Source organism: Salvelinus sp. IW2-2015, unplaced genomic scaffold (assembly GCF_002910315.2).
Source record: "Salvelinus sp. IW2-2015 unplaced genomic scaffold, ASM291031v2 Un_scaffold694, whole genome shotgun sequence".
Classification (NCBI taxonomy): Eukaryota; Metazoa; Chordata; class Actinopteri; order Salmoniformes; family Salmonidae; genus Salvelinus; species Salvelinus sp. IW2-2015.
Window position 1 is genome coordinate 110,221 of NW_019942597.1, and position 13,157 is coordinate 123,377.

At 41.3% G+C, this 13,157-nt stretch overlaps 1 protein-coding gene across 2 annotated transcripts in view; it reads left to right on the top strand.

Annotated features, from left to right (window-relative positions):
• The window catches only part of LOC112068761 (coiled-coil domain-containing protein 141-like), a 56,835-nt gene extending 45,681 nt beyond the window's left edge, over positions 1-11,154 (top strand). The window contains exons 18-28 of one of the 2 annotated variants that reach the window (XR_011475211.1): positions 102-242; positions 390-587; positions 784-967; positions 1,180-1,292; positions 1,387-1,518; positions 1,704-1,891; positions 3,451-3,784; positions 3,949-4,868; positions 5,517-9,446; positions 9,602-9,731; positions 10,890-11,154. Coding sequence is in view for 1 of the 2 variants with exons in the window: in XM_024135961.2 (XP_023991729.1) it covers positions 102-242; positions 390-587; positions 784-967; positions 1,180-1,292; positions 1,387-1,518; positions 1,704-1,891; positions 3,451-3,784; positions 3,949-4,868; positions 5,517-5,692; positions 10,890-10,930 (2,427 nt within the window). In the remaining variant the exon portion in view is untranslated. The remainder of the gene's footprint in view (positions 1-101; positions 243-389; positions 588-783; positions 968-1,179; positions 1,293-1,386; positions 1,519-1,703; positions 1,892-3,450; positions 3,785-3,948; positions 4,869-5,516; positions 9,447-9,601; positions 9,732-10,889) is intronic. The other variant, XM_024135961.2, reaches the window with a different exon arrangement.
• Positions 11,155-13,157: the final 2,003 nt, after the last annotated feature.

A 13,157-nucleotide genomic window follows, 5' to 3' on the forward strand; every position in this document is an offset into this window, starting at 1 on the left:
ATGATGAAGATATGAGGCTTTTATGTCTTAACTGATTTAAATGTTTTGTATTCGGATTGAAAACATTTGTTATTAATAGATCATGATTGTTTTCATTTCAGCTGAGAAAGTCATTCAAGGACCTCAAGAAGAAATTCAACAACTTGAAGTTCAATTATATGAAGAAAAACGACAAGTCATGGAACCTGAAAGCAGTGAAAAACCAAATCCAGCAGATAGAGATTTATGTTGAAAAGTTACAGGTGAGACACACCCTGTTTGCTTTAACAACAACAACAACAACATCACATTTCCCTCATTCCCTGCTGTTCAATGGTTTTCAAATTATTCCTAGGTCATGCATATTTTGTTTGCCTCTTTCTATCTTAATTCTTTCTCTCTTGATCCAGATATTGCAGAAACGGATGCAGGTGTTTACAGTCAAAGTGACTTCCAGCACAGAGAAGCATCTAATAGGCAGTAGCCCCAGAGAGATAGAGGATGCTGTGAATGAGCTACAGAGACAGCTGGGGGACTTTGACAAGACTGTGGAGGAGTACAAGCAGAATCTGTACATGAGCGTAAAGCTGCAGCAAGCCATGGATGAGGTGTGGATGGAGAACTTAAGACAAATAGTTTACCCTCTACTTGCCAATTGTGGAGAGAAAAAATGTTGGAGAAAAAATTCAACCAACATATTGTCAGAAAGCATCATAAAACTCAAGTAATTGGATATAGCGTATTTTGTGTTTGCCTAATATCTGCTGCAATTGTCTCACAATTTTTTCTGCTTTTGAATTTCAGTATAACTTCTGGTGTGATGAAGCAAGTGCTACAATTGTGAGAGTAGGGAAGTACTCTTCCCAGTGTAAGACCAGGGAAGCAGTGTCTATTCTATACAAGCAGTTTGAGAAGTTTGTTTGGCCCACTGTCCCCCAGCAAGAGGAGAGGATCAGCCAAATCATAGAACTGGCTGTCCGTCTGCATGGTAAGGAAACAGACCACACACAATAAACCACCATCTTGACTTTAGACAGAATTCTTATGGTCAGCTTTTTGGGAGTAAGGAAAAGTATGCCTACATAAAGCGGACCAAAAATGCTATTTCAAAATGTGGGGGGACATGTCCCCCTGTCCTTATTGGAAGTCACGCCCATGACACTGGCATTGAGGACTGTATGAACTGTTTTTAATGTACAGGTGCTGAGGAGGGAAATAAGTATACAGAGAAAACTGTCACCAGACACAATGAGATAGTGGAATCGATAAAGGAACTATCTAATGGATTGATGGATTTGGAGGCTAAACTACAGGTACGATGAAAAAAGCTTTTTTGCCTGGTTATTTTCCTCAGATATTTTTATAGAAAATGCCTCTTGAAAATATGTGATTGTTCTCTAATTTCAGACTGAGGCTTTGAAGCATGAGCCTGAAATAAAAGAATTGGATAATGACATACAAGAGGAAAACAAACAAGAGAAAAAATCTAACCAAGAAATAGAGAAAGCTGAGATGTACCCCCAGGAGTCTCTTGATGTGGTATGTTTATTGATAAGGAAATGGTACACCATTTTGTTGGCTTCAATGGGTTTTGGATCCCACTTCTGAAACCATCTGTAATCTGTCAAAATATATATATATATTTTCAGTCTCACAGTTTTTTATCATACTGTGTGAAATGTGGGTTCCAATTATTTTTGGGACATTATAATGTATGATTTCAGCAGTCTGAGCTGAAAGAAACTGGACACACTCCCGAACTAACCATGGGATTGAATGGGAAAGAGGTACCCATCAAAATAATTGAAAACACAAGAAGCAAGAAACCTCAAATCCGCAAAACAAGGAGCCAGGAACTACCAGATAAACTCCACCCACAACATCACAACAAAGTGTTATCAGAGCAGAGCAGGTACCTTCAACCACCACCACTATCTACACGTACATCCTCCACTCACTCACAACCCATGCTTGCACACACACACACACACACACACACAAACACAGGGCCGTGCACAGCCCTTTCAGGGGACAGGTGTTAACGGGCATCCCCATGAGCATAGGAATATTTATTTATGCAACAAACATATTACTTTAGTGCCTTGCTGCAAACAGGATACGTGTTTTGGAATATTTTTATTCTGTACAGGCTTCCCTCTTTTCACTCTGTCAATTAAGTTTGTATTGTGGAGTAACTACAATGTTGTTGATCCATCCTCAGTTTTCTACTATCACAGCCATTTAACTCTGTAACTGTTTTAAAGTCACCATTGGTGTCATGGTGAAAACCCTGAGCGGTTTCCTTCCTCTCCGGCAACTGAGTTAGGAAGGACGCCTGTATATTTGTAGTGATTGAGTGTATTGATACACAATCCAAAATGTAATTAATACATTCACCATGCTCAAAGGGATATTCAATGTCTGAAAATAGTATAATGCACAAGGTGCAATTTCGAAATTGGGTAGTTTTACTCTTGTCTTGTCAGTCATTGCATACCTTAGAGAGCTATTTATAACTTTTATAACTAAGTTTTTTAGCCCATAGATTTTGTTGTAATGTTTGAGTCACTCAAATATCACATGAATAAACATTAGGCATGGCAAAATATGTAGAATTGCAAGAAAATGTGCTTTAAAACTGCAACATTTTCTCTGTACCCCATGACAAAATGTGTACAATTACAGGAAATAAGCTTTAAACCTGCAACATTCTCTTCACCAACAAGAAGGGTGTGAACAGTTTGTGTCATGAACAGTGCTTGTGCCCATAGAAATAGACATGGCGCGAGAGTGGGATGTTCCCCAATGCTGGAAGGGGGGCCTGAGTGAAAAAAGAGAACCCCTGGTCTAGACTATCTGTGTTGCTGCTGCTGACTGAGGAAGGGATGGAGTTGGTTCGGAGCAAGTGTCGTTGATGCAGCCTATCTACTCTCTTTCTGCCTCTGTTTTGCGTGTATCAGCCAACCAGACCGAATATTGATGATTAATCAAATGTTATGCTTCTGTAGCAGTACTGTTGATATTTACTAACTAGGTAGCTTGAACGTTGACTGCATCTCAAGCCATGCATGTTTGGATACCGGGCTGAATACCGGGTTTACGCAAGCTCTGTACAGGGCAGACCAACAAGTGCAACCAACGGACAGGGTGTGAATGTGGGAGTGGCGAACTTGATGACGTTGCGACAACTTGCAGGCAACAATGACAAAACTTTATAAAAAATATAATACTTATACCACCACCCAAAAGGGCAGTTGGCGAGTGGGACGGCAAAGGGGCATGGCTGGGCACAGGTTGACTCCTATCTGTGCACGTGCCTGAACACACACACACACACACAGATTCCTCTCCCCTTACCTTTTTTTGTTTTGTTGATGTTCTTTTTTGGTTTATTCTGTTTCTTTGTAACTATTATAAATAGAAAACGTGAAAACGCTATATAAAACCCATGTATTATTATAATTATCATAGGTATCATACCCAGGAGTTGTGCTCGGAGACCAGCAGAGTGGAGACTATTACCAGCAGGTTGACGATGGAGCGAAAAGAGCAGCTGAGCACCTCTTTCTCATGTACACACACCTTCAACCTGTCCTGTTCACCGCTGGAGAGGGACAGGAAAGTCCATGCGCTCAACCAGGCAGGGATCAAGTCTTTGGTCACCCCTCCTCCTACTATTCCTCCTCCTCCTGCCTTCACTTCGGCTCCCAGTTTCTCTGATATACAGAGAGAGTTCCAGAAGAAGGAGAGACAGGGCCCTGCTCAGAGGAACTTCCCTGGATTTCATACTTCTAATACTGATCAGGTTGGTCTTCTTAAGTCCTCAAACAATTGGTTTCCCCTGTTGTTTTTCATTTCCTCAAGTCCTTGTTGTTTTTAACTGAGGTATTATCATGACTTATTATCATACTTCACTACTACTGGGGTTTTGACCTCTCTCTGATTGTTTATTTTTTCTAATCCTTAAAGGGTGAGCCTTTCCCCCAAGATGCATCACTCCTGCTGCCGCCCGCAGGTGGTCTGACAGAGGGGAACCTTCAGCGGCATAACCTCATGACAGAAGAGTCCCTGTCCAACGACGAATATGAGTGCACTTCCCCCGACGACATCTCCCTGCCCCCACTTTCCGAGACCCCAGAGTCCAACATCGTCCTATCAGAGAATGACCTGGACCTGGATGGTTTCTGTCTCAGCTCCCAGTCCCACACCATTCACATCAACCAGTACAGCCACCAGTTCCACTCCACACATAATGATTACAGCAACAGCCAGAGCCAACAGAGGATCAGAGAGCAGACTGTAAGCTGTCCCTCTCCTACAGTGGGCCTCAACACCAAGTTCAGAGCAGAGTCCTCTTCTTTCGTCCACAGCCCCCTGACTGTCCCAGCACCAAGCCTGGTCTCAAACACACTCTCCAATATTCTGAAAAGCAGGGGCATCCCCAACCTTCCAAACTCCAACCTCCCAAATCTCCCACCGGTCGGCCCCCTAGGCCTAAACGAGTGCCACCAGACCGTGTATTCCGTGCATGAGAGCTCTGTCACAGAGATGCAGGAGAATGTGCATGACCCTAGAACCATGATGGTTCGAGGAGCTGCCTTCCCCGCTGCTGCTGCCGCTAGCACTCTTAACACGCATGCTACCCCCTCCCCATTAACCACCACAGCAGTCACACTCACAGACCAGGGCCAAGACCCAGACCTCTGCAATCCCACAGCCATCAGAGAAGAGATCAGGCTGCCTGGTACCAGCCGGTCCATGGGGAGCACCCTAGCAGGCCAGGGCCCTCCTCACTTCTCCAAACTACTGTCTAGTCCCACAGTTATGGAGAGGTCGCCTGTGACCCTGGAAGTGGAGGTCACTGGATTTCCAGAGCCTACTTTAACATGGTGGGTAGCTCATAGGCTTTAGTCATTCATTAACATAGATCTGCGTCTGAAATGGCATCCTATTCCCTATGTTGTGCACTACTTTTGACCAGAAGTAGTGCACTCTAAAGGGTATAGGTCAGGGTGTAATTTCTGACACAGATGGAGTATTGGTGCAAGTAGAAATGGAACAGTAGAACTTCATTATTTTAATAAAATCTGTATTATTTTTACTCTTCATAAGCATGAAAAGTCTGGTTACAGTAGTATTAACAGTCGCTGCTTTTTGTGTTGGGGATATTTTATTAATCAATTCCAAAAGGATCATTCAGGTGGAGAGAAAAGGACACATTGAGAAATTATAAGATAGATTTCTAAACTGCATAAGTAGTGTTAAATCTGAATCCCAAGTCATGTTTTGTGTGGATAACATAATATGTATTTATTTGACTAAAATCCTTTACTGTTGTTTGACTTATCCAACCTTTTTGTTTTGATTCCTGTTTAATAACACAACTTTGATAACACGTTTGATCATTAATGGCACGTTCTAATTTTAAATAATCTAATTGTTTTGATTGATTGTGCTTCAGCTCACCCTTTGATAAATAGGAATGTGATTTGTGTTTTTCTTGTTGTGATTGTGTGATAATTGACTTCTTGCTTTAGGTTCAAGAATGGAGAGAAATTGACCAATGATGAGCACATAGAACTGTCCCAAAAAGAAGGCAAACATGCATTGTTTATACAGAAAGTCACTGAGGCCGACGCAGGTCTCTATGTGTGCCGGGCCGTCAACTCAAGTGGCACCCTGTCCTCTAGCGCCGCCCTTCAGGTGAATGCAGGTAACAACAGATGTCCCGATCCCAACTGCCCTCTTCTCAAGCTGAACTGGCACACTTGTTTTGTCACTCTGTGTTTTCTCCTGTATCTCCTGTACCTACTGCTATTATGAAGAAAGAAACAAATATATTAAGCTTTTTACTGCCAGTACCTTTTCCACTCTCACTATAATGGGAAGTAGTGTTGACTTTGAACAGTAGTACACTGGATAACCCTAACTTCAACTGTATGGATGCATGCGGTGTCACCTCCAAACCTGGACACCACCACCACCCTATTACACCCAAAACCACCTGTGTGTATGAATGTCGGGTTAATTTATTTTGTAGATTTGTATTTAATCTGCATAAAAGTATTATCTCAATTAATTTATAACTCAACTAAAGTCGGTATCTCCTTCGTATACTTTTGTCTAGAAAGTCAGTGCATTGAGTCTGTGCCTCCATGACTAAAATGGTTTGCAATTACAGAATCAAGGTATTAATTTACTAATAAAATGCTAAAATCAGTAATTTAGCCAATTTCTCTTTTATTGTATTACGCCCATCCTAAACTTCAAAGCTCAGAGATTAGATGGTAAATTGTTTCAGCCAAATGACCTTATTAAATGTATTTTAAATAAAGTAATGCAGAGTCAAAAGTTTCATGAATTGTTTGTGCTCCCTCTACTACCATCTTGTTATATCAGTTGTATGGTTCTACAGTTTAATGGTAATGTAAGATGCACATTTATAAAATGATCTATCAGATAATTTTTGGCTGTTTTTGTATTTCACTTTATCACTTCACCCCCCCACTCTAAAATCAAAATACACTTAATTAAGGGAAACATTACTTTTTAATTATTTGAAGATTTACATAATTTATTTACCAATTGACTATAGCTAGGTTTCCATCATGCAAATATTCTAAAATCTACATTAAAACAATATGTGCATTTTCAGACCAGAGATATGTTTCCATCAAATTGACTGGTGGATAAAAGGCTGTGCGTAATGAAGTAGTGTACAGAATTATATTTTTTTGCAGTTAAAAACCCCATGTACCGGATAAATAAAACTAGTTAATTGGGTTTGCATCGCATTTTCAACTCTACTGATGATTTTGTCACAAAAATATATATAGCGTTATATAGCGAATGTGCCCACTCTGGTATTGGCACGTGCATCTTAGCCAAAAGCTCACAGATACAGTGCGTGTTTAGCCTACACTACTGTTCAAAAGTTTGGGGTCACTTAGAAATGTCCTTGTTTTTGAAAGAAAAGCACAGTTTTGTCCATTTAAAATAACATCAAATTGATCAGAAATACAGTGTAGACATTGTTAATGTTGTAAATGACTATTGTAGCTGGAAACGGCAGATTTTTTTTAATGGAATAGCTACATAGGCGTACAGAGGCCCATTATGAGCAACCATCACTCCTGTGTTCCAATGGCACGTTGTGTTAGCTAATCCAAGATTATCATTTTAAAAGGCTAATTGATCATTATAAAACCCTTTTGCAATTATGTTAGCACAGCTGAAAGCTGTTGTCCTGATTGAAGAAGCAATAAAACTGGCCTCCTTTAGACTAGTTGAGTATCTGGAGCATCAGCATTTTGGGGTTCGATTACAGGCTCAAAATGGCCAGAAACAAAACACTTTCTTCTGAAACTCGTTAGTCTATTCTTGTTCTGAGAAATGAAGGCTATTCCATGCGAGAAAAGGCCAAGAGACTGAAGATCTCATACAACGCTGTGTACTACTCCCTTCACAGAACAGCGCAAACTGTCTAACCAGAATAGAAAGAGGAGTGGGAGGCCCTGGTGCACAACTGAGCAAGAGGATAAGTACATTAGATGTCTAGTTTGAGAAACAGACGCCTCACAAGTCCTCAACTGGCTTCATTAAATAGTACCCGCAAAACACCAGTCTCAACGTCAACAGTGAAGAGGCGACGCTGGCCTTCTAGGCAGAGTTGCAAAGAAAAAGCCATATCTCAGATTGGCCAATAAAAAGAAAAGATTCAAATGGACAAAAGAACACAGACACTGGACAGAGGAACTGCCTAGAAGGCCAGCATCCCGGAGTCCCCTCTTCACTGTTGACGATGAGACTGGTGTTTTGCGGGTACTATGATCAGTTAGCCTTTTTAAAATGATAAACTTGGATTGGCTAATACAACGTGCCATTGGAACACAGGCATGATGGTTGCTGATAATGGGCCTATCTATGCCTATGTAGATACTCCATAAAAAATCTGCCGTTTCCAGCTACAATAGTCATTTACAACATTAACAATGTCTACACTGTATTTCTGATCAATTTGATGTTATTTTAAATGGACAAAAAAATGAGCTTTTCTTTGAAAAACAAGGACATTTCAGTGACCCCAAAGTTTTTAACGGTAGTGTACATGATAGGATTATTATGGACATTTTTATTTATCAAATGGCATGATCATGTCACCAGAATAAGACCCTTAATATTTATTAGAAAGGAGCATCAAGTTCATGACTTTTCACTTTCACCACCCTATGAAGTTCATCATAATTTATTTAATCTCTAGCCTAATAAACTGCATGCTTTCCCGAGTCATACTGGGAGGACAACACAACATGTCATCGCGTGTCTCCAAGTTTACTTCGATATGATGGTTATTATATCAATATTTGCACATGAAAGCGTTTCCAATGCCATTTGTTGCATAATTAATTTTAGACACAAAATGATCCCACCTTGCCTAGCGTATTTTTTAAAATCAGACGTACTTTACTCGCATTTAAAAGGTTGGATGGAAACCTGGTTTATGACAAAAACGGGCTAAACAATTGAGTTTTGTTTTGTTATGACAAGGTAGGACTAATGTGGTAGTTATAAATCATAATCTTTCAAATCAAAGGGGAACATTTCCTTCATTGAAATACCTGGAAGTTGTATGGACTGCATTTAAGATTGACTGCTCTGCTGTTGTACTGTTTGTTGTGGGGTAACACAATCTCTCAGGTCAAATTGTGGTTCCGCAGGTTACACCTCTTCACTCTAATCCACCTTTCTACTCCACTAACTACTTCACTCCTCACACAGTGATGATAAGGCTGGCTCCCCTCCTGTGGTAGAAGGCTGAAATATTGCAGATACAGGCTTAAGATTGGCCTTTATCTGCAACAGATAGACAAGCCATGGGCTATTCTTGATAATATCACATAACATTTGAGAAGAAAAGCAGTTTGTTCTGATGAATAAATTGCTTTATATTTTATAATTGTACACATTTGTCTCCATTGGTAGACTGTTTCTTTCACCTTACATACCAACTTATGATTTTCACAGGGGTGCAACTTTCACTGGGGACCCAGGGGGGACATGTCCCCCCCACATTCTGAAATTGCATTTTTGTCCCACCCTGTGATACAAAACAAGGCAACGGTGTGCTTTAGGACCATGCGGACGCCTCCGAGCGTCGGGTAGGCTTTTTGGAGTGTTTATCCGACTGGATAAAAAAATCGATATAAAGTTATGTACCCCTCACTTCTAAAACCAACGTTGTGCCCCTGGATTTTCAAATATTATGCACAAGCTCATCTAATTTGATGAATACATCCTCCTGAACCTAATGGAACGAATCAAACAATGCGATAGAAAATAGTGTAACTTGGTCTCCCCCAGTCTGTGGATCTACTCCTCAGTTCCTTTCAAAGCCAGAAGATAAGCATCTCCTGGTGGGAGAAGATCCCTTCCTGAAGTGTGTCATTGTAGCTTGTGGAGAAAGCAGGGTGAGTTGTCTAATACTACTTTAAATTGCCTATAATTAGATGCTATATTTTTATTTGAGATATTTTAAGTTGCCACTATAGCTTGTGAAGAAGGCAGGGTGGTACAAGATTCTAAATAGATTAAAATAACAGTTACATGTTTGTCTCCCTTGCAGATTCAAAGCCAACGTGATACTCATGTCATTGTAAAGAAGAGTGCTATTGTGTCAGACTCTGGGAAGTATGTGTGAGATGCCAAATAGGAAGAGGGAGAAGTCTGCTGTTCTGCAGACGAGTTGGTCACTGGTAAATCCTTTTTTATTTTCAATTTTATTTTTCATCCTTGTCGTGGTAATTTCCTGTATTACTATGTGATGAGAGAGCAAACCACACACAAGTCAGAGTTATATTATAAAGTCCATCTTTAATTATTTGAGCTTCACCATAGCCCTTTTGACTCTCAGAGAATTCATTTATAGACTCTGAATTGATCTGAGAGTCAAAAGGGCTATGGTGAAGCTCAAATAATTAAAGATTTATACTTTTAGACTTTATAATATAATTCTGACTTGTGTGTGGTTTGCTCTCTCATCACGTAGTAATACAGGAAATTACCACGACATCCTCTACAATTGAGAATTCAAGTTAGTGTCATTACTGTGACACATGTGTCAGGATTTGGCCAGGATTGTTCAGGTTTTGGTCACTAGATGCCCCCATTGCGCCTTTTTTGAACCTTTTGTTTTTCCCTTGTTCTAATTATTATTTGCACCTGTGTGTCATTTCCTTGTTGGTATTTAAACCCTGTGTGTTCCTCAGTTCTTTGCTCAGTGTTTGTATGTTAGCACCCAGCCCCAGCCATGCTGTGAACTTATATTTCTCTTGTTGGATTTTCCAGAGGTACTCTGGTTTTGTTCTTGTTTATTTTTGATTAGTCTTTTGAGGTTTGTTTTTTCCCCTYCTGTTCTTAKRACTTTGTGGATTTTCTTTGTATTTTGGAGGATATCCATTTTTTCTCTTGGCTTTACTTTTGACGTTGTGGATTTATATTTTTTGCCTGAAGATCTTTTACCTTGATTAAACCACCGTCTCTAGTACTGCTGTGTCTGCCTCATCTTCTGGGTTCTGCCGACTATCAGTGACTGTTTCTCACACCGGGTCCTGACAACATGGATGTCTTATGTATGGGTTTTTTATGTGTTAGAGTGTCCTTATGTAGGTACTCATCAAAGTGTTACCCACATTCATCAATCAATCAATATCTTTGTTTAAATTGAGAAATTTGTAGTGCAGTCAGGGTTCAACATTAAAAACAGTAACAACCATACAACAGATATACACAAGTTAAATAATGACATTCTGTAACATGTAACTGTCCATAGATTTGATTCTGGGATGTATGACCCCTAAACTATCAATAAATGTGACATCTCAATTTACACAGTTATCTGTATTCCCCCGCAGAGCCAAGCCAAAGTGTTTCAAAGCCCAGGCAGTCATCATGATCAACACACTGAAGATCCAGATGGGAAAACTGTACATGCATCCTCAACAAATTAACAACATAAAAAGTCGAGGGGCAGGAGGGAAAATAGGGAGTTTGTGGACTTGAATAAATAAATTATGTATTTATTGGAGTTTCACAGTATACACGTGTGTACATTTTGTGGCAATTTGCCTATTGCATGTAGTCCCTTTGTTTGCAATTAAAGCCTTTTTGTGAATACTGTTCTGATGTATTGTCCAATATCTGAATGAATTATTGAAGATTATCTTTTGGAGTACCGTCAATTTCATTTTTACGTTTTGAAAAACATTCTGTGAGTGAGCATTTTGATAATATATACAGACACAAATGTCACCATGTTGCAGGAGACCTTTCCTTCAATGCAGGACATGTAAAACTTGTGGTGTATTTGAGGTTTAAAAAGGCTTATGAAGTTTGTTGATTTTCCCTTATGAAAAAAATGTATCAACCCTCACAAAATGTTGAATTGAATTATATTTCACATTTCCTGTTATAGCAAACTGACTCAAATTAAGATCATACATCTGTGTATTTTTTTATTTAACTGGGCAAGTCAGTTAAGAACACATTCTCATTTACAATGACGGCCTACCCCAGCTAAACCTGGACAATGTGTGGCCAATTGTGCGCCGCCCTATGGGACTCCCGCTCTATGGGAATCGAACCAGGGTGTCTGTAGTGCCCCCTCAAGCACTGAGATGCAGTGCCTTTGACCGCAGCGCCACTCGGGAGCCTGTGCATTTGGAAAGTATTCAGACCCCTTGACTTTTTCCACATTTTGTTACGTTACAGACTTATTCTAAAATGTATTTAAATAGTTGTTTTTTCTCTCATCAGTCCCATAATGACAAAAGACTGACTAGTCTCCCAGTCCCTGCAACTGAAAAACATCCCCACAGCATGATGCTACCACCACCATGCTTCACCATAGGGATAGAGCCAGGTTTCCTCCTGACGTGACGCTTGGCATTCAGGCCAGAGAATCTTGTTACTCATAGTCTGAGAGTCCTTTAGGTGCCTTTTGGCAAACTCCAAGCGGTCTGTCATGTGCCTTTTACTGAGGAGTGGCTTCCGTCTGGCCACTCCACCATAAAGGCCTGATTGGTGGAGTGCTGCAGAGATGGTTGTCCTTCTCGAAGGTTCTCCCATCTCCACAGAGGAACTCTGGAGCTCTGTCAGAGTGACCATCAGGTTCTTGGTCACCTTCCTGACCAAGGCCCTTCTCCCCTGATTGCTCAGTTTGGTGGACAGCTTTAGGAAGTCTTGGTGGTTCCAAACTTCTTCCAATTAAGAATGATGGAGGCCACTGTGTTCTTGGGGACCTTCAATGCTGCAGACATTTCTGTTCCTCGACAAAATCCTGCCTCGGAGCTCTACGGACAATTCCTTTGACCCCATGGCTTGGTTTTTGTTCTGACATGCATTATAAACTGTGTACACAGGGGACAATGGGAACAAATGGGAGACCTCTTTGGGGGTGGAGACAAGCACAAGACAGGTGAAACAGATCAGGGCGTGACAATACCCCCCCCCTCTAGGGACGCCAGCTGCTGTCCTACCTGAGCACATACCTGGTTGACCGGGGTGCCGGCGGGTCCAGGATGTTCCTAGCGGGACCCAGCACCTGTCCTCCGGGGCATAACCCTCCCAGTCAACCAGGTACTGGAAACCCCTGCCCCGAGGTCAAACACTCAGGAGGCATCTCACCGTGGACGTCGGATGGCGGTCGATAAGATGGGGAGTGGGGGTGGGCCAGGAAACAGGAGACAAAGGGCTGTGAGACAAAGGTATAATCCTAGACACATGAAAAGTAGGATGTATACGGATGGTACGGTGCAACAGAAGACTAACAGCAGAGGGGCTAAGGACTTTAGAAATGGGGAATGAACCAATAAAACAGGGGAAAGGTTTATGAGACTCCACCCGGAGGGGCAGATCCCACATAGACAGCCATGCCCTCTGCCCGAGACGATAGCGGGGAGCCGATTTCCGGTGGTTCTCTTCCATGTACGCCGACAGCAGCGGACAAACATCGGGGCAGAGTGTATGTTGACCTATTCCTCTTGCTCAGGGAAGAGTTGGGGCTGATAACAAACGGAGCACTCAAAGGGCGAGAGCCCAGTGGCCAAGCAGGGAAGGGTGTTCCGAGCGTACTCCACCCACACAAGTTGTTGGCTCCAGGTGGTGAGGTTGGCTGAAACAAG